Raw genomic sequence first — 24,568 nt, 5'->3', positions numbered from 1 at the left:
AGATCCGGGATCAGATACGAGCGACCGTGGGGCTGCTTAGCTCCCACCCCTCGGGTTTCATTTCTCTCTCTCTCTCTATCAGCGGTTCCTCGCTGAATTCACCCCCAAATCGGCTCCTCCTTTGAGGGAGAAACTATGGTGGCTAAAAGCCGAAAACAGAGCGGGAAGAGTCCCGCGACCCGGGTAGACCGCGACCGGAGCCCGCTCGTCTCGCCCCCGGGGAAAAGTGGCGCTCGTCGGCCTGGCAGAGGAGGAGAGGGCAAGGCTTCTAACGTCTCTCACCCGAACGGGCTGTCGGGCATCAGACACAAGCTCGGGCTGACTCCCTCCGCGGTCGCGAGTCTGGGGATCACCCTCCTCCTCGGTAAGTTGGGACCGTTAGCCTGCTAGCTTACCGACGCCCCCCACCCCCATTCCCCCCCTCTTTAGCTAACGGCTGCATAGCTTCACTGCTAGCGTGCATTAAGTTGGTTTAGCTAACGTTAGCTCACCTAAATATTAGCTACCGTTCAAATGCATCGGTTCCTCTCTGCTCACGTGACGGCCAGAGTCCCACGCGCGTGCTAACAGGTCTTCTGCAGAAAGTTTAAGCTCATGTTTTTGCACGATTTTCTCGTGCAAACTGCAACCCATATTGTTATTAATCCACCCCCCCCCTTGTAGTTTAACTGTGTCAGTGTAAGTAGCATTTATTTATTTGTATTATTTAATTTCCTCTTCGTCCACAGCTGCTCTGACTGGGTATCTCCACTGGTGAGTCAGCACATCAGCATGTTATTACTCATTTATATCTGTTTACTTGTGGATGCAGGCTAACATGTCTCCCCTCCTCTCTCCCCCCCTCTCCCCTCCACACACTGTGATCAGGCATCATCTCTCACAGCTGTTTGAGAATGACAGACACTTCTCACACCTGTCAAACCTGGAGAAGGAAATGGCTTTCCGGACGGAGATGGTAATCATACGTATTTATTATTATTTTATTTATTTTTCTGATGTGAGTCTGTACAGTTTGAGATATGATGCAACTGCACTTGCGAAATAGATTTAGGAAGATTGTGATACTGCAGGGTTGCAACCATTTTTGTTCTTTTGATTTAGTCTTAGTCTTAGTCTGTAAAATGTCCTAAAAAAAGTAAGAAAATAAACCTGTACTTTCCCAGAGCCCAAGTTGACCTCTTCAAATCTACTTGTCCAAAAAAAACAAAATAATTAAATTTACAATCACACAGAATGAAGAGAAGCAGCATATCTGAGAAGCTGGAGCCGTAAGGTGTTCTTGCCCGATAAATTACTCGGAATAGTTGCAGAACAACTGACGGTTCCACCTCGTAAAATACTGGGTTCTGCTGCTTATTTGACCCACATCTCACAACTGGCTTATTGAACAAAGAGTCGATGTTCAACCAAGTATGTGCTGCGTAAACAGTATTTAAGAACGGTGAGGCAGAAGATAATCTGAGGCAGCAACCGTGATGATGTGATGAGTGTATTCAGTGTGTGTGTTGGTGTCCGCTCGTCTACCCTCTTTTCCATAAATGTCCATTTCCTATCCTCTCAGCAAATTATAGTTTGTCGTGACCCACGACGAGAGGTAAGATTAATTAGAAAGAACGTTGGTCGGTCACAGCGTGCGGTCGGATTCGGACCTCATTCCTGTCGCGTCCGCTGTCTCGCCGGTTTCCATTTTAAGAACAATGTGTGATACCAAACGGTTCTGTGTGAACTGTTGCCATCTGCTGAGCTGGTACGACTCATCAGTGTTGATGTTGTGACGCTATAATTAGTGTGCATCCGCTGTCTCCTCCTCTTTGTGTCACTCGGTTCTCTCCTCCGGCGTCTCCTTTTCTCGCTCAAGTCACTGACATCTTCCTCATTTAGATTGATTTCATTCCATTTTTCATGTGTGTGTATATTAATCTGTACATGTCTTCTGTTGGTTCTAGGGCCTGTACTATTCCTACTACAAGACCATCATTGACGCTCCGGCGTTCCTGGACGGCCTCCGCGGGGTCATGAACGACCGGCTGACGGAGTACCCGCTGGTCATCAACACGCTGAAGAGGTTCAATCTCTACCCAGAGGTGATGTGGACGTCGGCGTGCTGTTCGTATGATTCGCAGTACGGTCTCAGATATTTCCCCCCCCCCCACCCAGCACAAATAAAACCAAAAGAAAGCTGCTTAGAGAATTGCAGGATTGTGCGTAATCGGCAAATCTCTTGAGTCTCCACCCGACTTCTTCCAGATGTTTCCTCAACTGCGACCCCATGCTGTCTCTTCGCCATGATCCCATGAATCGTATTCATCGGACTTTAAAATGGTCGAAAACGTGATAATATTACACAGTAAAAACAAATTTAAATATCACGGCGCGACAGATCTCCAGAAAGTAGTTCCTCTTCCTGCATTCGATGCAAGAAGTTTTAAAGAAAAACTGGATGTAGAATGAATCTTTGCTCCAAACAAAAGTCTCTTATCAGGAAGACGTTCTTCAGCTTTGCGGGAATGAATAAATCCGTTACGACGTTTCGTGATAATCCCCGCTTAATGTCCGACGTGACGCATTGTGTTCGGGGGCTTTGTGCCCATCGGCCAATCCTAAGAGCTTTCATGCCGTCGGTGAATCTTCTGCTTCATAACACGACTGTTTCACACACTCATTTTTCCCTTGAGCTACTTGTATTAGGAAGCACACCAGTTACCAGTTGGAACCCAACAGTGCAGAAGAGATCCACACATACTGGGACGGTTCTGAGATCCCACAGGAGATGGCGGGACAGAGAGGCCTTTCAGACGTGTGCTGCGTCAAAGAGGCTCCGCGCTGATTCTCATCCGTCTCTGCTCCCCAGGTGGTCCTGGCCAGCTGGTACCGGATGTACACGGGTGTGATGGGATACTTTGGCATTCCCACAAAGATGTGCTGGTCCATCAACAGAGGAGAGGGACTCACTCCTGTGGACAGCTGTGAAGGTACGGACTGTCACCTCGGAGCTGCAGCTCGCTTGTAAACACACACACACACACACACACACACACACACACATGAGCGTGTGCAGGCAGCAGGTTAGATGATGACAACATCGCACAGGCGGATAGTTTCACTGCGGCGACCTGGAGCTACGCTCTCATTAAAACACACTCGCACAGTCTGCCGCTGATTCGACCGCATGACTGATATCTTCACCGACGTTCATGGTTTTCTTCACTCGTGGACAGATGTGGTCAGAACCGGAACAGGAACTGTATAAATTACACAGAAGGAATTGATCGAAGAACCCACGTCGTCTTTATTTACAATTTTTCTACAAAAGTGCTCATCAGATTACTGACAGATCAACTTCCTATCGATGAGCTCGGCGCATCTTTTACCACATAATCAAAACCGCTAACGCCGAGATGTTTTTGTAATGGATAAGAATACAATTCTTTATTTCCTAACCATTCTAACTATGTGCTATTGATGACTACAGCAAAGTGAAATGATAAGATTTAAAAAAAATTAAGGTTTCCACTTGGGTTGAGCTGCTACGACAAAACAAAACAACAAACAAAAGTTATCCGTGCCGGTCGGTATATGGATCATAAACAATCAGCAATCCATCTCTGCAATACAAGTGTGATCGAGCATCTCTAAAAAAGCTATTTGTTCCCTATTTATTTATACTATTTTGATCCATAACTCAAAACTGTGACGCGATCTGAACCACGACTGGCCTAAGAATAAGGGAAATATTCTTTAATAAATGACTGAACTCACATTAGACAAAAGAAAAGCAGCAACATGTTTGTCGATTGACTCAAACTTAATATTTCGGCACTGATATCATTAAAAAGACTAAATAAAATTGAGGAATTCCACGTAAACAGGTATGCCATTGAGTACACGGACGGCAGCAGAAAAACATCAGTATTGTTAAATTTGCGCTGAAGAAAGAAAAGTAAAATGCTTTTTAACCTCTCACACACACACGGATCTCTCTCATGTTCGTTCGCGGGAACATTTTCCCCGAGGAGAGTACATCTGCTGACGGCAAACAAGCTGTTGTCGGAGCTGCAATCTGTGTGTCCCTGTCAGTCTCATTAGGCCCCTCCCCCCCCGGGTCGATGCACGCGGGGCTGTTCACACAAACCTGACGCCGCTGCCTCGCGTGACACCGAGGCGACGGAAAGCGAGAGCGCCGCCGCGTGGATTTTGCGAGACGCCGCGCGTCACGGTCCTTTACTCGAGCCGCTGAAGGAACACGCCTCGTTTACGCCAACACACTCACGAGTACCTCGTCCGTCATGACGGACGTCTCGTTTAGTTTAGTTTATGAAGGATCCCCATTAGTCTGCACCGTAGTGGAGACGATTCTTCCTGGGGTCCAGGCAAAAAAACATTACAATACAATACAAATACAGAAAATGCAGTACAGCATGATCAATTATCACAAAAACACTTAGACTTTGAAAACAACATTTACATTAAAAGTAAAATAATAATACCTAAAATAATAAACTAATCTACGATAATTTCCTTTCTGATTATTGCTGCCTTAAGTTTCCTTTTGAAATCACATTTATTTCTTGTTAGTCACGTATGAGGGGAGCACATCCCAGGATGCAACGGCTCTGGACATTACTGATTTCTTAAGTGCATTTGTTCTGGGTAGAGGAAAAGTAAAGTGACCATTCAGTGCCGTGTGATCTACTGAGGCCAGGGGATCATTTGTGTTGACCCACCTAAAAACAACCTCACAATCTCCTGTCGAGGTTTTTTGTTTGTTTTTTCTCCCTTTTTATTAGAGATAGTAGATAGTAGGTACTATCAACTGGAATTGTGGCAAGAGGGGGACGGGGGAGGGGCTGCGTGGAACTTCATGACCAGAGTCTTTACGATCACAGTGTTTTGAGATGGTGTTGAACCTCCATATGAAATCACAAATGGACTGGCTGGAAATCAAAGCGGGCCAAGGGGGATCGGTAGACCACCTCGGCCTGAGAGAGACGCAGAGCTGCTCCACGGTCTGGAGGAGACTTGTTCACGACGCTTATTGTTGCAAGAAAGCTGAATCGAGGCGTGGTGCGTTCACATGAGAGTGCCCTTCCCCCCTTCTGCGTCGGCTAGAAAAGTATTGTTGGTATTGTTCAATTAATTGTAAATTAAAATGTCTGAATTCAGTGAAGCCGTACGACATATATGCAGTGGGTACGGAACGTATTCAGACCCCTTTAAAATGTCCACTTTTTGTTTCTTTGCAGCCATTTGATAACATATAAAAAAGTTCATTTTTGTTCTCATTAATGTTCACTCGGCACCGCTTCTTGACAGAGAAAAACTGAAATGTAGAAAATGTTGCACATTTATAAAAAAAGAAAAACTGAAAGGGGTCTGAATAATTCCGTACCCACTGTATATATAAATACATATATGTGTGTGTGTGTGTGTGTAATCAGGGTTGGGCGACCCGGCGTATTTCTACGTGAGCGTTGTGTTCCTGCTGAACGGCGCCATGATGAGCCTGTTCTTCCTCTACGGGGCCTACCTCAGGTGACTCCTCCTACCCGTCAGCTGGCAGACACACAAGACAGAATACAGTTTTGGTGAAGCAAGAGCTGGAAGTAGACCGTTCGCTGGCGCTCTTTCTATTCTCATTTATTGTTGTTGTTGTTCTGTCTAGCGGCAGTCGGCTGGGCGGCGTCGTTACCGCGGTGTGTTTTTTCTTCAATCACGGAGAGGTGAGTGCCCGAACTATCGAAGTCTATCGAAGCTAAATGTTTGTTCTCTACAGTTGTTCGCAGAAAGTAATAAGTGGCACACCGTTCTTAAACAAGTCGCGGGGTGTCCCGATCGAGTCACGTCGGGAAACTTCTCTTGACTTAAATTCCACAGCTGGCCAGGGAACGCTCAGGCTCCAAGTTGAGGTCAGATACAACGTCATTAACCCTGCGTGCCAAAAGATGCTCAGTACACACAGTAAAACTACCGAGCAGCCGATATGCAGTGATGATTTAATGTGCGTGTAATGAGATATGCATCTGGCACATTAACATAACAGTTGTTTTTACGAGGCACTCGATCTAAATGACTAAAGGTCTCGTTTAAAATCCGTTAAGTTTATGAGGTTGAATCATTAATATGTAAATACAAGTTTTAGTGTTTTTGCAGAGTGGAAGTTCTTCCCGAACAAATGGTCTTTGGTCGAGTACAGGGGGGAAAAAACAAAAAACAGCTATATATATATATATCGATTTGAAAGATCATTGCAAAGTGATTCCATCCATTGTGATGTGTTGATCCGTTTGTTGTTGTTGTTGTCAGAGCACGCGTGTGATGTGGACTCCGCCTCTGAGGGAGAGCTTCGCCTACCCCTTCTTGGTCCTGCAGATGCTCCTTCTCACCTACATCCTACGGTAAACTCAGCAGCTCCGTCTTTTCATCACATGACCCGATCATCGGTCCTCATTCTCCCTAACACGTGTAGAAGTGGTTTTCTACATGCCGGTTCGCCACCGCGCCACCCAGAAGTATCAACAAGCTCAAACTGAGAGAAGACACCTCTGCACACTTGGGTCTATGCAGGGTACGCTCTATTTTTAGCTTCATCAGAGCAAACATAGTTCCAGCTGGAGTGGCAGGTGCAGAAACAACAACAACAACAAATCACATTCCAATCACTGTGTGCAGAGCGCCCGTGCACACCCGCTAGGTGGTGGAGGCACAGCGCATCACGTCGGTATAGATTCCACAAATCTAATTGTATCTTAGTGCCTGAACTCTGTTGTTGGGAGAATAACAACAACAACAACAACAAACATGGACTGGTTTTATTTTCACTTGCCTGTTGAATATACAACAGACGCAGTAACACGCGATCACGTCGCAGTAATACACGCCTCGTCGTGTTGACATTACTGCGCTGTGCGCTACACTGGAAGCTGTTGTTGTTGTTGTTGTTGTCTCGCAGGTGAGTGACTGCCATGTCATCTGCAGTCGGTAAACTGAAACCTCAGTGTGTGTGTGTGCGCCTGTGGGGCGGCGATGCATCTTCTCTTATCTCCGCCGCAGCTTTTCTCACCGCTAGATCTCTCTCTCTCTCTCTCTCTCTCCCCCCCCCCCCCCCCCCCCTCCTCTCCCCAGGACACGGAACCCGAGCAGGACAGCCATGGTCGCCCTGGGTGTCTCCAATGTATGCTTCATGCTGCCTTGGCAGTTCGCCCAGTTTGTGCTGCTCACTCAGGTAAACGGTGTGTGTGTGTGTGTGTGGGGGGGGGGGGGGGGGGCGACTGGGCAGAGGAGATAATGGGAGTAAATAGAGACTCGCAGGGAGCAGAGGACTCTGGCAGGCAAGGTGGCTGGAGCGTTGTCGTTTGCCAGGATGGGAAGAGAATCAGAGAGGCTGAAACAAAAGAGAGATTATACAATTCCCAGAATGGAGCCAGTTACATCCTGATGTCATAAACCTCTCATGCATTACAGTCGGGGGACATGCATATGATATCCAACGCATGCTTGAGCGGAATAAGGAGAGATGCTTTCAGACGAGAGAGAGGGGGGGGGATGTGGAATTTCTGTCTGAAGTCTGTTCCTGACTCCAGATATGAAAAGATCAAACCGTATCTATGTTGAATATTTTGGATGTTTTCTGGAGTATATTTTTATTATTATTTACTATTTGTTTTTCTTCCGTCTAGGTGGCTTCTCTGTTTGCGTCTTACATCCTGGGTTACCTCGCCGCCACCAAGATGCAATCCATCCTGGTCACTCACATGGTACAGTAGATAACCAACCCATCCATCCTGGTCACTCACATGGTACAGTAGATAACCAACCCATCCATCCTGGTCACTCACATGGTACAGTAGATAACCAACCCATCCATCCTGGTTACTCACATGGTACAGTAGATAACCAACCCATCCATCCTGGTTACTCACATGGTACAGTAGATAACCAACCCATCCATCCTGGTCACTCACATGGTACAGTAGATAACCAACCCATCCACCCTGGTCACTCACATGGTACAGTCGATAACCAACCCATCCTGGTCACTCACATGGTACAGTAGATAACCAACCCATCCATCCTGGTTACTCACATGGTACAGTAGATAACCAACCCATCCTGGTCACTCACATGGTACAGTAGATAACCAACCCATCCTGGTCACTCACATGGTACAGTAGATAACCAACCCATCCTGGTCACTCACATGGTACAGTAGATAACCAACCCATCCTGGTCACTCACATGGTACAGTAGATAACCAACCCATCCTGGTCACTCACATGGTACAGTAGATAACCAACCCATCCATCCTGGTCACTCACATGGTACAGTAGATAACCAACCCATCCATCCTGGTTACTCACATGGTACAGTAGATAACCAACCCATCCATCCTGGTTACTCACATGGTACAGTAGATAACCAACTAGGGCTGCAACAACGAATCGATAAAATCGATAAAAATCGATTATTAAAATAGTTGGCAACGAATTTCATTATCGATTCGTTGTGTCGCGCGATTATTACGGCGCTCAATAAGTCACGGAGTATAAAAAAGTTGAGTTGAGCGCAGAGTCGCGCAGGGGAAACCAGAGCATAGCGGTGGGAGAGAGAGCAGAGAACGCTGCGTTGTGAGAGCCAATCAGCGCTGAGCTGCTCCTCTGTTGATTAATCTAATTGGCTGCTGCTGCTCACGTGGCGCTGGATGCGGAAGTCATTCACGTAGTCGGAGAGTGGAGACATTCACGGAGCTGAGTGCGCCTACGGGTGACGTTATGACCCCAGACACCAGGGCGCTACATGTCACGACGTGTGTGGCATTTCCACAAGAGTATAATGTAGAAAACGTGGTTATTTATTCCGTGGCGGATAGCGGAAAATATTTTTCCACGGAGATAAACCACACCGCCACTCGCTCTGAGCGCTGCGCGTGCAGACAACATTTAACGGAGCGGAGCATTGCGTGCGCTCTGATCGTGCGCTCTTTTAATGAAGTATCGATGCTAATAATATGCTAAATCACATCGTGTTTAACGTACGGGTACTTTGTTTGCATCGCTACACTGTGCAGCGTGACAGCAGTACATGTAGCGGACTAACATTCAAGCTAACCTAACTTCCCAAACGCTGTGGACATCTGAACGCTGATTGGCCGAGACGCGACACGTCCCATCAAAGATGTTTTATTGCGAAGAGCAACACTTCACACTTGTTCCGCGTCTCACTGCAATCTCAACGGCAGCGGGCCAGGTGAAAAAAATTATAAATCTGAACGCGTCTCTGATATTGTTCAGGGGGCGGGGCCACATGGGGACCACTGCTCAGGAGAGGAAAGCTGTCAGTCTGTTTGTGACGGTTCATCCACATGCTGGCCAGTGAACAGGTTCATCACCATGGTGACCAGTGAACAGGTTCATCACCATGGTGTCCAGTGAACAGGGTTCATGCTGACCAGTGGATCTCCAGGACCTTTCCATGACTAAACCAAATTTCCATGATTAAACATTTTGTGAAAACTCTGTCTATACGTGACAAAGTGAGAAGATGTAGTATTTAAACTAACAATGAGAATTCCAAAGCATACCGTGTAAATTAAAATTTGAATAAAACAAATGTTCATTCCTTTTCCAAATATTTTGGGATTTTATTTTTTTCAATTACTTTTATAGGCCTGCGTGCGAATAGCCATTTAAAAATTCCATGACTTTTCTAGGTTTTCCATGACCGTATTGACCCCGTTTTGAATAAAGAGTTGAAAATTAAAGTTTTTTTGTTTTTTATCCGATTAATCGATAAAATAATCAACCGATTAATCGATTATCAAAATAATCGTTAGTTGCAGCCCTATAACCAACCCATCCTGGTCAATCACATGGTACAGTAGATAACCAACCCATCCATCCTGGTCACTCACATGGTACAGTAGATAACCAACCCATCCTGGTCACTCACATGGTACAGTAGATAACCAACCCATCCTGGTCAAATACAAATGCAGTAAGGAAAGATGTAAATTAACCAAACTGCAGCAGCGACAGACACAAAGGCCCTCAAAGAGACACACGTGTACCCAAGTAGAGGATCCGAGGCGGTTTTATCTTTCACTGTGTGTGAGGAGTGTGTGTTGTGTGTCCTTCATGAGTGAAAGTCTTTCCAGCCGCTGTCCCCCGAGCCGTGGCGTGCTGCGCCTCGGTTCCCCTCATCTCGGCCGGGAGGATTTTATGAGCCGGGCTGACTTTCATCAGCCTGCACGGCTACCCCCTTTTTCCTTCTTCTTTTAAGGCGTGAATAGGGAGGATATGTTGGCAACACGTGTGTGTGTGTGTGTGTGTGTGTGTGTGTGATTGTGATTCAGGCCGTTTGTCCACATTCCTTCTCCCTAATCCGCTCCACAGATATGGAGAAGGCTCTTTGGAATAAGATGCCGGAGATTTGTGTCAGAGGAAGCAATATGCATCCGCATAATTTAGAAAGCTTGGAAAAACTGTGTGTGTGTGTGTGTTGCAGACACAAAACCATGCACCTGTGTCCTCTAGGTGACCTACAGCTTTGGCACGTAGAGGCTGGTCAGCGTCGCTTTGTTACAGGGCATCTAAACGAACGTAAACTTAGATTATAAACTCCTCTGTTAAGTATTAGATGAGAGGTACAACTTTACTGTCATCCTTCTGCAGGGAGGAAACATATCGTGCAATTTATCGAACGATGTAAATGTGAACTACTTCCACGAGGAATGACGTATTAAGGCGACCCGATAGCCGCCGGAGGCTCGGACCTCGGCCTCGGCGGTCACTGCAGTCGCAGGAGGTTTGCTCACATATTGTTCAGGACGTGTTCATATGCAAACCTTCGCTTGGAATTTATCCGAAACTCTCAAGATATTCAATTTTTCAAATGACACAAAAGCAAGTCCACACATGCCGGAATTAGAAACATTTCATATTTCGGTTTTTAAAAGTCAATTTCTTGGACAAAAACATCAACAAAAGTTGATTTCAGAAAATAAATAAACAATGTTTTAAAAACAAAAATGCTGAGAATTTGCTGCTTGCAGCTCCTCAAACGTGAAACTTTGCAGGTTTAATTATTCCTTCATGACGGAAAGCGAAGTGTCTTTTTTTCTTCTTGTTTTAAATCTGAAGCTGTTTATACACAGATCCATAAATGATAGTTCACTGCATCCCTTTTAAAGTATTAGCTGGCTGAATATGTCATTTATATTTGTACCACTTGGTCGAGCTCAGCAATGAGTCCCTCGTCTGACATTATTTCTAATTACTAATTCATTATTAGGGGTTGATATATTTCCCGTAAAAGGAGAAACACTCTGTCTCTGAAATCCAAAATGCATCGGTCACATTTCAAGCTCGACTTATTCTATGCAACGAGGAGAAAAATGTACTTTGTGTATTTTTTGGTGGTGTGAATTCTCCGCCCTTGTCCTCGCGCTTCAGGTCACGCTCGCCGTCTGCTTCGTCCTGATGTTCGGCAACGCCATGCTGCTCACGTCCTTCTACGCCTCCTCGCTCGTCTCCATCTGGGTGAGTTGGCTCCTCCCTCCGGTCCCCATGGTGAATGCACTGGGCTGCGTTGGGCTGCTTCAATGTGATCAGACGGGCTGAAGTAATAAACACGTTAGTTTGAGTCACGAGGGCAGCGGAGATATGATGTGTGTGTGTGTGGAGTTCGAGATGCTTCATTGTTTTTGCCTCTGTGGTTTCAGGCCATCATTGCGTTGAAGGATCGGTTCGCTCGAGTCTTCAAGCCGGGCGTCGTCCTCTGGGTACGTAGACGTTGCTCCGGTAGACAAACTCACGGGGCGCACATTTACATCTGCAGTATTGTCCGAGCACATTTTAATATCTCAAAGTTATAAATGACGAGAGTTCTTTCTGTCTTTTGGCCACTGTGTCAACAACAGAATACCTGGCTTCCCCCCACAGCACTGTGAGTCTTTTGACAGCTTCCTCTCTCTGTCTCTCTGTCTCTCTGTCTTTCTCTGTCTCTCTCTGTTTGTCTGTCTTTGTCTCTCTCTGTCTCTCTCTCCGTTTGTCTCTCTCCCTCTCTGTCTGTCTGTCTTTCTCTCTCACTCCCTCTCTCTCTCACTCCCTCTCTCTCTATCTCTCTCTTACTCTCTCTCTATCTCCCCATCTCACTCTCTCTCCCTATCTCTCTTCCTCTCTCTCTCTCTCTCTCTCTCCCCATCTCACTCTCTCTCCCTATCTCTCTCTTACTCTCCCTCTCTCTCTCTCTCTCTCTCTCTCTCCAGGTCATGCAGGGTCTGGCTTGGGTCGGCTCTACAGTCCTGTTTAAGTTCATGCTGTCCAGTGTCCTCAGTGTCTCGGATGATGTAAGCCACTGCCACGTTCCTTTTTAGACATTCATTCGTGTGGGTGTGTGTGTGGAGAACTGCTAATATTCAGTTTGAGCCATGTTTACAAACGATATTATACACGAGATTCAACTCAGAATCTTTAACTAGTATAACACTTATATTATTTATGTTTAAATATTTATTCTTATTATGTCGTCTGATCTATATCTGCAACTGTGAAGGAATAAATAAATAAAATAGCCATTAAAATAACGATTTTGAGTTAAAATGTCAACGTCATGAACGACGCTTTGAACTAAATCTTTAATTATTGAATAAATAAATAAATGGCACAAATTTTTTTTAATAAAAGTGGATCGATTCATATGAGTAACAATACACACAATGTTAGTTATTATTATCGCTTTGTGAAGCTAACGGCGTCAATAATAATTGTAATATTGTTTAATGCCACTGTAAGGAAAAACAAGGTCATGCTGAACAATTAACATTTTATATGCATTGATTTAAAAGTCAGGAATTAGAGGTATATATATACAGGGTTTTTCCTGCATAGAGAACATTTGGGCGCGCGCCTACTCCGTTTTCCCGAGCGCCTATGACAAATCCCGAGCGCCTAAGGCAAAAAAAAGTCCGCGATGAAAAAAAAAAAAAAAAAAAACTGTTCATCACGTGCATGTCAGCGAATATGTTCTCAATAGTATGTTTCAAGTCCCGGTTCAACCCTCGTTCTGTTTGGATCAATAGTAATCGAGTTCAGTGTTTCCCCTCGGTTTCCAGCTTCAGGGGGGCGGGACCTGTAGACGAACAGCGTGTATTATGCATTCTTGTCTGTACATTCTAAATACTACTGTTGTTGAGTCACGGAATGCAATTTAAGGATGTTTTCAGCCGAGAAGTTAGTAGTTTAAGCATCAAATCTGTGGTCGGTTTATCGAGATTCAGCCTAATAAGGATATGCGACGCAGATTTGAGGTCCTGCTCGCGGGACCACTGAGCTCCGGGCGCTCAGCGCGCTGTGTGGCCGCCGAGAGCAGCCTGATCTCGGCAGGACTTTTTTTAAATGCTCCGCTGGCTCTGACGTCTCCGTAGCGGCTAAACATGAGATATAATTAGGTTTTGGAGGATCTAAAGAGCACAACGAGTTTATTATTTATTAAAAGATAACGTTACGTCAATTTGACTGAGATTCATAACTTCATATTGTAGCGACCCTGGGTCAGAATGGAAAGCTCCGAGACGTTTTATAGTTATTACCGTTTATTCGGGAACAAGTACCAGGCTACTGTGGGCGGAGTATACGCCAAACAACAGTGAACACCGCAACACATTCTACTCCACTGTAAAGTATTTTACAGTGAATAATTGGAGTAAATTCATGAACAATAACAGTTGATGTGTTGACGTCACACGACCAGAAAGACCGTCCTGCGTCCTCGAGTCTGGACTACCAAGACCAGACTCCAAGAAAACACGAGTCTGTACTCAGTGTACTTGGAATTGATAAACGGCTGAAGTCAAAGAGCTGTCTAGGCTAACTTCTGCTAACGGTTAGTTGAGCGAGCTTCAGCTTCATGTGCCAGGCAGAAATAGTAGAGCACAACACACCAGGTGCATCACACTCCGGTGACCAATCATGCTTTAGACAGAGGTTCGGACCGCCCAGCTCATTTGAATATACCGACACGTAAATGTCACACATAAATAAATGAAGAAATACGTGTGGACACATAAACAGAGAAATAAATAAATGAAGAAATACAGAAATGTATAAATATATTTATGTAATGATGTCCTGTTGATTTATAACTTATATTTATTCATTCCTGTATTTATTTATACATTTATTTAAGCATTTATTTATTTATTCATGCATTTATTTATGTATTTATTCATACGTAAGTCATTTTGAGTCCTCCATTGCCAGCTGCTGATCACTCACTCAACAGCCCGATTGCATGAATAGATGGTGCGCAACATTTTTTTTTGGGAGCACCGAAGACCCATTTTGACCCAGGAAAAACCCTGTATATATACACACATATATTTTAAACCCTCTAATTCTCTCTCTATATATATATAGAGAGAGAGAGAGAGAGAGAGAAAGTATTTAGACCCCTTTTCATTGCAGCCATTTGCTAAAATCAAAAAAGTTCATTTTATTTCTTTATTTATTTTTATTACTCAGCACCCCATCTTCACAGAAAAAAAATTCTACATTTTTGCAAATTTATGAAAAAAGAAAAACTGAAATATCACATGTAAAGAAAACATGTGTGTAATTTAGTCTTTGTCCTCCAGGCTCACATCAGTGGACTGATCAAGTCTAAGTTCACGAGCTACAAGGACTTCCACACTCTGATGTACACGTGTGCTGCAGAGTTTGACTTCATGGAGTTGGAGGTAAAGTCTGTTTCTTTAATCTTGAATCTTTTTCGTGTTTGCCGAAGCGTTCACTGATAATAAATGTGAGTCTCCGGTGTGAGAACCAGTTATTTTCTTATCAGAAAGAGAGGAGAGAAAAAAGGTCGAGGTAGAGGCCGATCCGTGCTCTGAATCTAACAGGAAATAGAAACCCGGCGGCAGAAGCCGGTTTTAAATGTGACGTTGCGTCACGTCGGTGTCGGTGTCGGCATGTCAGGTGAGAAGCGTCCAGCGTCACGTCGCCGTGTGTCTCTCCCTCAGACGCCTCTACGTTACCTCAGGACGTTGCTGCTGCCCGTCAACGTGCTGGTGGTCGCTCTCATCGCCGGGAGGGTGAGTCCTCGTCCGGTGTTCAGACCTCTTTGGTTTGTTTCCCCCCCCCAAAAAAGACAAGAGGACCGTGATAACATGTCCATCTTTTTTTAAATTTGCATTTTATGCCATTTCCTGTTTTGAATATTAATATTTTGTATTGTTTTCCACACAACTTTAATTGAAGTCTTCGTGCTGTTTATTAATCAAAGTTTCAGCTTCAGCCCGCCTAGTTTTCATATTTACAGATACATGCATACTAAATGAGGCCTTTAAATATGTTGTTTTGATTAACAGAGATGAGTTTTTAGAGGTTTAATAAATGCCAAGAGAGAAACTGTAGATTCATAAAGCTCTAATAACTGACTCAATAACGCACAAGCAACACATCTCGGAGGGAAAATAATAAACCAACTAGAATGGGCACTCGGTAGAGCGCATACCTTCGCATATCACAAGATTGGGCATTGAATTATGAACGTTTTGGCATTAGTTGCATGCCAATTGGATATAAATTGACCGCGCTATGGTAAAAAGAAGATTTTGACCTTTTCATGACCTTTGACCCGATCGATCCCAAAATCTAATCAAATGGTCCCAGGATAATGACCAATCATCGCACCAAATTTCATGCGATTCAAGAAGATTTTGACCTTTTTCATGACTTTGACCCGATCGATCCCAAAATCTAATTAAATGGTCCCAGGATAATAACCAATCATCGCACCAAATTTCATGCAATTCAAGAAGATTTTGACCTTTTTCATGACCTTGACCTTTGACCCGATCGATCCCAAAATATAATCAAATGGTCCCCGGATAATAACCAATCATCCCACCAAATTTCATGCGATTCGGTTTAATACTTTTTGACTTATGCGAGTAACACGCATACAAATACACGACGATCAAAACATTACCTTCCGCATTTTCAATGCGAAGGTAATAATCTATGCTTCCCCTTTGTCCACAAACGTGTCCTGAGGAGAATTGCTTTACTATATATAGGAGGTGGTTTTTTAGTTTGATTTAAATTAGCTTTGAGAACCAGCGAGATGCATCTTCAGTGGAAGAAGACGACGCGTCTTTCGTGTTCAGCGTAAGCCCGTTCCGCCGGCCCACGCCGAGCTCACGACACACCAGTGTGTCTAACAACGAGCGTAATGCAACACACGAGCACGCCGTCTTCTCCCACTGGGCTGTGCTGGTTGTTGGGAACGCGGCCGTGAAGGAATCCCCGTTCCAGTTGAACCATTTCATCCCTCTTTTTTTTCTCCAGACTGTCCAAGACGTCGTCCGGTTCCTGAGGGACGGCGGGAAGGCGTCCGTCAGGCCGGAGGTCGCTGACGAAGCTGCAGGGTGAGCGGACCCCTTTTTTATTAAATTGCAACATTGGGGAATTATTTTTGTAATAATGTGTTTTCAAAGCTTTTAATGGGAATTAATCTAGATGCATATCGTGATAAATAATACTGAGTTTCTATATTCCTCTGTGTTGCAGGTCTGAAATCGCAGCAACGGGAGCGGTGAGAAGAAACACTTTTTACCCACTCTATGTTTCATTGTTGAGTGTTGTCGTGACAACCCCTCAGACTGAACTCGCAGGCTTTATTTCATTTCATTTTTTTCTTTGCAGCGTTCAATTTCTCTTGATCCGTTTTTTTCATTTGATTAGATTCCTCCAGTGCAGCAGCGTCTGCACCAGTTTCCAGGTCCCTAAATGGTTTTCACCCCCTTTCTCATTACTAAGAAATGAAAGCCCCCCCCCCCTCACACACACACACCCCTGTTATGTAATCTCCCCGCGCTGCCTTCCTTTTGTCGGCTCGCTCTCAGTTGCTTCATCTAATTTTCTGTGATATCTCTCCCAGGGGAAGAAGAAGGGGAAAAAAAGGTTTGTGCACAACTGTGTGGAAGTTTCCCAGAGCCCCAAATAGTTCTTCTTCCTCCTCTGGGGAAGGGCGGGGGGGGGGGAGGGCGTTCAATGAGATCAAAGCTTCATGCAAACGTCTTCATACAGTCCCTCTGGCCAAAGAAGCTTTTTCAGGTTCCTGTTGGACGGGAGCTTCTGCTAAAGACATCGTAGCGCCACTTAAAGGGACAGTTCACCCCAAAAATCTACATGTTTCCTCTTACCCGGTAGTGATAGTTACCAGATAACCGTACAGACGGATCATTTCAGATTGAATGTTTAATTCATCCCCAATGGTTGACTGTTTGTTTTGCTTTTCAAAGAAATTACTCACCCATATTTTCTTTTGCGATGTGTATAACTTGAGAAGTTAAACACTTCAGTCGGAATTCTATCGTTCTGAACGAAGTCTTCAAATAGATCGTCCCAAACACAAAGATATTTGATTCGTCATGATGTCAAATGGGAGATTCGGCTCATTTTAAAGGTCCCAGGAGTTAGTTTTTTTTTTTACCACTTTGAAGTCTCAGGAGTTCCTTTCCGATTAAAAGAGATCCCTCGCAGCTCCCGGTGAGATGTTATCTCGCTGGTCGTTCCCTTTTGGCTCAGGCTGAACTTGTGTCTCTGCAGCTGGTGTACCACAGCCTGCAGCTGGTGGCGTTCGCCGTCCTCGCCGTCCTCATCATGCGCCTGAAGCTCTTCCTGACGCCGCACATGTGCATCATGGCGTCGCTCATCTGCTCCAAGCAGGTCGGTGCACATTTAAACCCGGGTGTCTTCTTCCCTCATGGAATACGACGACTCACAGTTACCTCGAAGAAAACGTCGTTTTGTCTCTTTCACAAAGAATCCTAAAACAGCGAACAGGTCTTGGTGAATTTAGGTAATTGAGGGTTTTACAGCAGCAAAACTACATCCAGTCTGTATTTATCCAGTCGTATGCTCTCTGCATCTTCCCCTAAACCAACGGTTCCCAATTTTTTTTCTTCAAATAATAGAATAAAGACAATTGCAATCACTTTCAAGTAAACCACATGTGCCATCACTTTGGTAGAACAATACAAATTAAATGATACAATTAAACATCTACACGACGGTAGAGGCATGTCAACATGTATTTATTAATGACTCAGTTTTATGTCCGTGTACTTTGAACTTGTGTAATATGTGACGGTCTCACTAAAGGTCTTTCTGCATTTCCTCCTGCGCCACACCTGTAGTACCACTGCTCCCCACTAGAGGGGCGCGCCCCACAGTTTGAGAACCACTGCCCTAAAACCTGACTATTTAAACTACGACACTCTCTAAAGCAGTCAGGCTTCAGCATATATGCGTGTGTTTGGAAACTTTGATTTTAAACGGGTGTTTTGATAAAGTTTTATATATATAAAGTTCTTTGGAACAAGGTTAGGGCACTTTATAAACCAGATAACTTCAGCCTTAAACCGTTCGGTCAGCTACAGGTATCTTTCTTCATTTTTTTAAATTACTGGTGGTTTTCTATTTTGCTCATCGAAAAAAATTAAATAAACTGAAACTCAAAGTTTCGCCGTTAAAGACGCTCCTCCTGGTTTTCACCTTGGAGAGAAAAAAACAACGTTTTCTTCAAGAATTCGGGGGATTTTTGGGGTGAGAAATTCCCTTAATGCCGAGAAGTTTCTCCTCCACTCAAATTCTAATTTGCATGATTATTAAATGTGTACGATGGTTCTGCAGTTGTTCGGCTGGATCGGGGAGAGGTTCAAACACCAGCTCGCCGTGTATGCGGTCATGGCCGTCATGGCCGTGCAGGGCGTGGCCAACCTGCGGGCCCAGTGGGGGATCATCGGCGAGTTCAGCAACATGCCGCAGGAGGAGCTGCTGGACTGGATCCAGGACAACACCCGCCCTGGTGAGTTTAGGCCCGCCCGCTTCCATGGCAACAGCGAAACGTCACGAGTAGGGGACAAATTGAAAAGGTCACTCGGGATTACGCAACAAGTTTGTGACGCACAGCAGCGAGAGAGAGCTTCCGGTTTCACTGTGTGGCCACGCCGGAGTTCTGTCACGGCTACAAGAGGCGGAAAGTGGTGTTTCCTTCCAACGGTCAAGAGGTAGAGGTCATCTAGAGGTCACTCAGGGTTCGTACGGTCATGGAAAACCTGGAAAAGTCATGGAATTTTAAAATGTTCATTTCCAGGCCTGGAAAAGTCATGGACAAAACTTAAATCATAAAAGTTTGGGAAAAGTCATGGAAATGTGTAATGACCACATTTTAATTCACGCCGAGTTTGAAATAATTAATATATTTTTTAAAGAAAGACGCTCAAAATATAAGCCGGCGTATACGCCAAATGTTCTACATTTTTCATGTTTATACCGAGATTTCAGTTTGGTCATGGAAATTTGGTTAAAAGTCATGGAAAAGTCCTGGAAATCCATTGGTCAAAATGTGTAAGAACCCTGTTACTCCTGGCCAGTTAGCATTGTTTTGGTGAATTGGAAGGTGAACACAGGTCTTGAATGTGTTTATGTGACTCTGTAATTCTTCCATCTGGTCACATGACGTCTCTTCTTCTGTCCATCCTGTGGAGGGGTCCTCCTCTGTTGCTCTCCTGAAGGGTTCTTCACTTTTTTTTCGTGTGAACAGGTTTTTTCCCGATGTGAGGTCAAAGGTCAGGGATGTAAAGTATGTGTACAGATTGTTAAGCCCTCTGAGGCAAATTCCTAATTTGTGATATTGGGCTATACAAAATAAACTGAATTGAATTGAATAGACGTCTCGGATTATTCCGGCTAAATGTGTTTGAACTGTTGTTGTGAATATAAATAATTAGCACTCGTTTGCCAGTTTATTAGCTCAACTTAACTCAAACTAATGCGACAGTAAATCCTCCTTCACAAAGGTTACGATTTGTTCTTTTTTTAAACTCCTGGATCTGCATCGAGTTCATTTTTCAACACTCTGTCTGTTGGGTGTCGACTGGATGAAGCCGCCGGCCAATCAGACGGGAGTATTCTGCAATACAGAACCGGTAGACGCTCAACAGCGTGCCGGTTCCGTCCCCTCTTCTTCTTCTTCTTCTTCTTCTTCTTCTTCTTCTTCATCGTCTTGCTTTGTGTGTGCAGACTCCGTGTTCGCCGGGGCCATGCCCACCATGGCCAGCGTGAAGCTCTCCACGGGTCGGCCCATCGTCAACCACCCCCACTACGAAGACGCCGGTCTGAGGTCAGTGGGTCAACCGCTCCTCGCGCTCCGATGAGCGGCCGAGAGAGAGTCGTCGGGACAACGACGAGCTGGAGCGTCGCGTAAAGTTTCTCACCTCGTCACACTGCTTCACGTAGTGAGATCAAGAGTGAAACATTAACACATTGTGTCCTGACATTTTAAAATCATTTAAAATGAGGTCGATCTACGGGAACATGAAACTCTTTTGTTGCCGGATGTTCTTCAAGTATTTGCAGTTCAAAGTGCGTTAAGAAGCTTCGGCCTCTCCCTCTGTGGGGTTTATGACTTCATGACCTTCGTTTGGCTGCATCTTTGCACTAATCGTTTTGTTTGATTTAATTTACATTTTACTTAATTACATTTTGTACATATATTTTATTGCTCAGTAACTGTCTATCTTTTTCTAATTCTTTTTTTTAGATTTATTTTAGATTTTACAAATTCACAAGACAGGATACAATACAAAGGGAAAGGAGAAGTAAAAGGGTAAAGAACAACAAAAAGCAGACCAAAAAATAGATGAGAAAAAATTATAAAAACCACATTCACACACCACCAGTCTGACAGAAGTACATCTTTAAGGTTACATCATCAAATCAAGTCGGCATCGGTACCAGTGTTTTTAATCTGGCAGGGCGAAGTCCACCCCGGAGGGCTCCACCACGTCGAAGACCGGTTTCCATATTTTGACTAATCCCATGGGAGAACTTCCAAAATCCCCTAATCCAGAACTGAAGGATAGCCTTTCGTGCAATATAACTATATCTTTTTAATGTGGTCCCTTTTGTATTATTGTATTGTTTGACTGCTGTTCTTCATCATTAACTGTGACCGTCATTAGGGCTGGGTGATGAAGAGATCAAACATCTCGATATTTGAGACCAAATGCCTCGATATCGATATCGCGTCAACATTGTATCGTTGTACCCAAAAGGCTTTCAAAGAAAAAATGAAATCTACACAATGAGATTTTTCTAAATAATCCTAGTCGTCATGTTGATATAAAGACGACGTGGATACAATCTGGTCCCTTTCCTGCGAAGCAGCCTTTAAAACAACCTCCGTGCCGTAGGGAGGGAGGGAGGTGGTGCGTTTCCGGCGTGGTCGTTGTAACGGCGTGGTGTGTCCGGCAGGGAGAGAACCAAGCTGGTGTACTCCATGTACAGCCGCATGTCCGGAGACACGGTGAAGGGGAACCTGATGCAGCTGGGAGTCGACTTCTTCGTGTTGGAGGACTCGTGGTGCACCAGGAGAACCAGGTAGCCCCCCGAGACGCCTCACCACAAGGGGGGAGGGGACTTTGCTGTTCTTTCACATTTTGATGATTTTTTTTTTCCTCTCTCTCTCTCTCTTCTCTCGCCCAGGCCCGGGTGCAGCATGCCAGAGATCTGGGACATCGAGGACCCCGGGAACGCCGGTAGAATTCCCTTCTGCACCCACATGTCCAGGAGCTCCACGCCACACTTCATCACGGTGTTCGCCAACGACATTTACAAAGTTCTCAAAGTGCCCAAAGAGCTCGGATAACACCGAGACGAGAGAGATGATTCACCGCCCCGATTCACCGCTTCTCACAAGGTTGCGGGTTTTGATCAGTCACCGCTTTTTACTCGACCTCCCCTTCTTCCTCCTCCTCCTCCTCCTCCTCAGTTCCCCCTTCTGTGCGGTGCTCTGGTTCACGGAGCGGTTTGGAGACGCCTCAACGCGTCGCGGTTCATTTCGATGGTAGCACCGGTTCTGTTCTATAGAATCTTTGGTTTTAAGAAGGAAGAAAGAAAAAAAGCTACATCGTCCTCGATAAACAGATGCCGTGTTTATACGTCAGAATTGTTTCTCGTCTTAAGTCCAATTTTGTCCGGCGGGACCAACCGACGATGTCCACATACTGTGAAGCGACCCCGTGAGCTGGCTTCTTCCATCGTTACGCACAGTGTTGCTCTCTCCGAAAAGGACTTCTTTTTTTAATTTACGTCGTAGGCTATTTTTTTATAATTTATTTGTGCCAGTAATTTTTTATGCAAACTTCAAAGTGTTAAAGGAATACGAAAAACCCCACAATCACTCACCTCCTGAGGCTCATTACGGGCCCAGAGAGCGTTTTCCATCTGATGGCATATCGATGCAAAACAGACTGACGGAGGGAAAAAAGATTATTTAACATCTGAAAAATGTTACGAAGCATCATCCAAGTGTCTCGTATCCAATCAAGGAAATCAAAATCTTCACCCAGCTATTGCTGACGAAGCATTTCCCGGTTCCCCTTTTCTTTCGCCTCTATTAAAGTCTCCCTTACAGATTTATAACTAATTAATAACCAATGCTCTTCTTGGTTGAAGTATTCCTTGACAGTTTTTTCTTCGAAGCCAGCAGTGTTTTAAGAGTCGATGGAACGAGGGGGATTATGTTATTAAAAGCTTTTTTAAATGTATTTTATTTTACTCTATTCCTCGGCGTTCAGACAGAATTGGTGCCATTCCTAAACCTCAACAGTCCTAAAAATGTCCCATCGCTCCTGAAATAGACTCGCTGTGCAACAGAAGCACTCATTGTTTTATCATCCCACAAATGACATCATTTCCCAGACTAATGGGGTCTCGGAGTGATGGGTGGTCCCCGATGGACTTCACAAAACGTCACATACTAGAAAAGCATTCATTCTTAAATTCAGTTGGAAACTGACAAGTAGGCTTCCTCTTAACTCAGCCCGATAATGTCTTTTGTAAATACCCGAATCGTGTGTAAAATACCAATGTACGGCCTTCAAAAGGTTCTTTGTGTATCTTAAATACTGTCCGTTGCCAAAGGAGGTCTTGTTGTTAAAGCTGCGTGTTCGCCGGTACATAAAAGACGTGTTTTTACAGCCAATCCAAACTCTTTGTAGCAGTGGATTTTGTGTCAACGGTAGCAGTTGTTAGTTCTTTCTTCAGGGTGCATATGATGAATATTTCAGGAAATACGTTTAATGGCTTTTCATGCCGAGAGTTGAATGAGAAGATCCGATACGAGGCCTAAATGAAAACCAACCTGTTGATGAACGGTTCACTTTGGAGGCCGACTGCGTCCCCGTGTTAGAGAGCGAGCCCTTTCCCTTTGTTTCTAGTCTTTACGCTAAGCTACCGCCGCTCGCTGGCCAGAGTTTCATATTTAGCTGGACTGTGAGAGTGGCATCGATCTTCTCATCTTAACTTTTGGCCAGACGTTTTATTTTTATTTTTTTCGTTGGAGAACGAGAGAGAAACGAACGTTATCGTCTTTTCTCAAGAGCAAGAGTTCGACTCTCGGCTTCACGGCTGTCGGTAGCCGCTTGTGAAAGATTCAGCGGCGTGTTTTTACGCTTTCTAAAAAGACTATGGTGTTTTCTCGTGTATGAACTCGTAACCGGTTGAACTCATTTCGGTACGATCCACCTCGGTTCGGGCGCCAGGATGAGATGAAATAATTAATTTCATTGGTAAACAAAACAAAAAACTGCTGCGGTGAGATTAAATGTGCCAGAGCGAGCGGTCGAACAAATCAAAAACATTTAACGACTGAGGTCCGGCTGCGTGGAGGCGGGGCCGTCGGCACTCTTTCCGAAAAACGCGTAAATGTTTTTTCCATGTCGGACGTTAGTGAGTTTCAGATGTCTTTTATAATATTTGTCTATAGTCTGTATTTTAAAAAAATAAAATATTTGCCATCAGCACTATTGCTTTTTTGTCTTTTTTATATGATTTTAAAACATCTAGAAAAAGGTTATTTTTCTTAAAGACAGTTCTTTTTCTTAACTTTAGTCTAATTCAGAGGTTCTCAAACTTTTTCTGTCGCGCCCCACCGCCACAACAAAATTGTAATAAAATGGTCCATGTTGAAGTTTTTATTTTATTTATTTATTTCGCTATCACTTTCAATTGAACCAGTTTGTTCCATCAGACACAAAACTAATATGTTTTCAATCACTTTACATGCATACAGTTCTATCGGTGCAAAAAATAACTAATATTTGGCAAAAAATAGCTTATTTTGGCTGCAATTAACCTGTTTTACACTGAATATATTTTCATGATAATAACAATAAAGTGCAACCTGTGAAAATAAGATAAAACAAGTTCAAATATTTGACCATAAAGAGTTTTACTGACTGGGTCCGATGCCATGGCCCTACTGATGCTCCGCCCACTCCTCCTCTCTACCTCCATCTGCCTGATGGATCATGGAGGTCTGGATCGTGGAACATGCCGACTACCAACTATTCATACACTGTTATATTCAATGAATGTGTTGTAACTCTGTACTGATTCCTTCTGGTCACATTACATCTATTGCTTCTGTCCATCCTGGAGAGGGATCCTCCTCTGTTGCTCTCCTGAAGGGTTCTTCCCTTTTTTTCTATTTCTTGGGAGTT

The 24,568-nt window shown here is 44.3% G+C and overlaps 1 protein-coding gene across 1 annotated transcript; it reads left to right on the top strand.

Annotated features, from left to right (window-relative positions):
• Positions 1-26: 26 nt before the first annotated feature.
• Positions 27-23,869, top strand: dpy19l1l (dpy-19-like 1, like (H. sapiens)). The gene is made up of 22 exons (XM_056443862.1): positions 27-364; positions 729-753; positions 868-955; positions 1,947-2,084; positions 2,852-2,972; positions 5,439-5,532; positions 5,663-5,720; positions 6,304-6,395; positions 7,123-7,222; positions 7,677-7,754; positions 11,448-11,534; positions 11,717-11,776; positions 12,263-12,343; positions 14,630-14,731; positions 15,014-15,085; positions 16,344-16,423; positions 16,566-16,590; positions 17,607-17,726; positions 18,693-18,867; positions 20,085-20,184; positions 21,318-21,443; positions 21,549-23,869. The coding sequence occupies exons 1-22, from the start codon at positions 136-138 to the stop codon at positions 21,709-21,711; spliced, it is 2,214 nt and encodes a 737-aa protein (XP_056299837.1). The 5' UTR covers positions 27-135; the 3' UTR covers positions 21,712-23,869.
• Positions 23,870-24,568: the final 699 nt, after the last annotated feature.

This window comes from Pseudoliparis swirei, chromosome 22, assembly GCF_029220125.1.
Source record: "Pseudoliparis swirei isolate HS2019 ecotype Mariana Trench chromosome 22, NWPU_hadal_v1, whole genome shotgun sequence".
Classification (NCBI taxonomy): Eukaryota; Metazoa; Chordata; class Actinopteri; order Perciformes; family Liparidae; genus Pseudoliparis; species Pseudoliparis swirei.
The sequence above is the reverse complement of the archived record's forward strand: the minus strand, read 5'-3'. Positions and strand labels throughout refer to the sequence as shown.

Coding starts and splice junctions, on each gene's coding strand:
- dpy19l1l (XM_056443862.1), top strand. CDS start 136: ATGGTGGCTAAAAGCCGAAAACAGAGCGGGAAGAGTCCCGCGACCCGG. Junction 16,424..16,565: donor GTCGCTGACGAAGCTGCAGG/GTGAGCGGACCC, acceptor TCTGTGTTGCAG/GTCTGAAATCGCAGCAACGG. Junction 18,868..20,084: donor CCAGGACAACACCCGCCCTG/GTGAGTTTAGGC, acceptor TTGTGTGTGCAG/ACTCCGTGTTCGCCGGGGCC.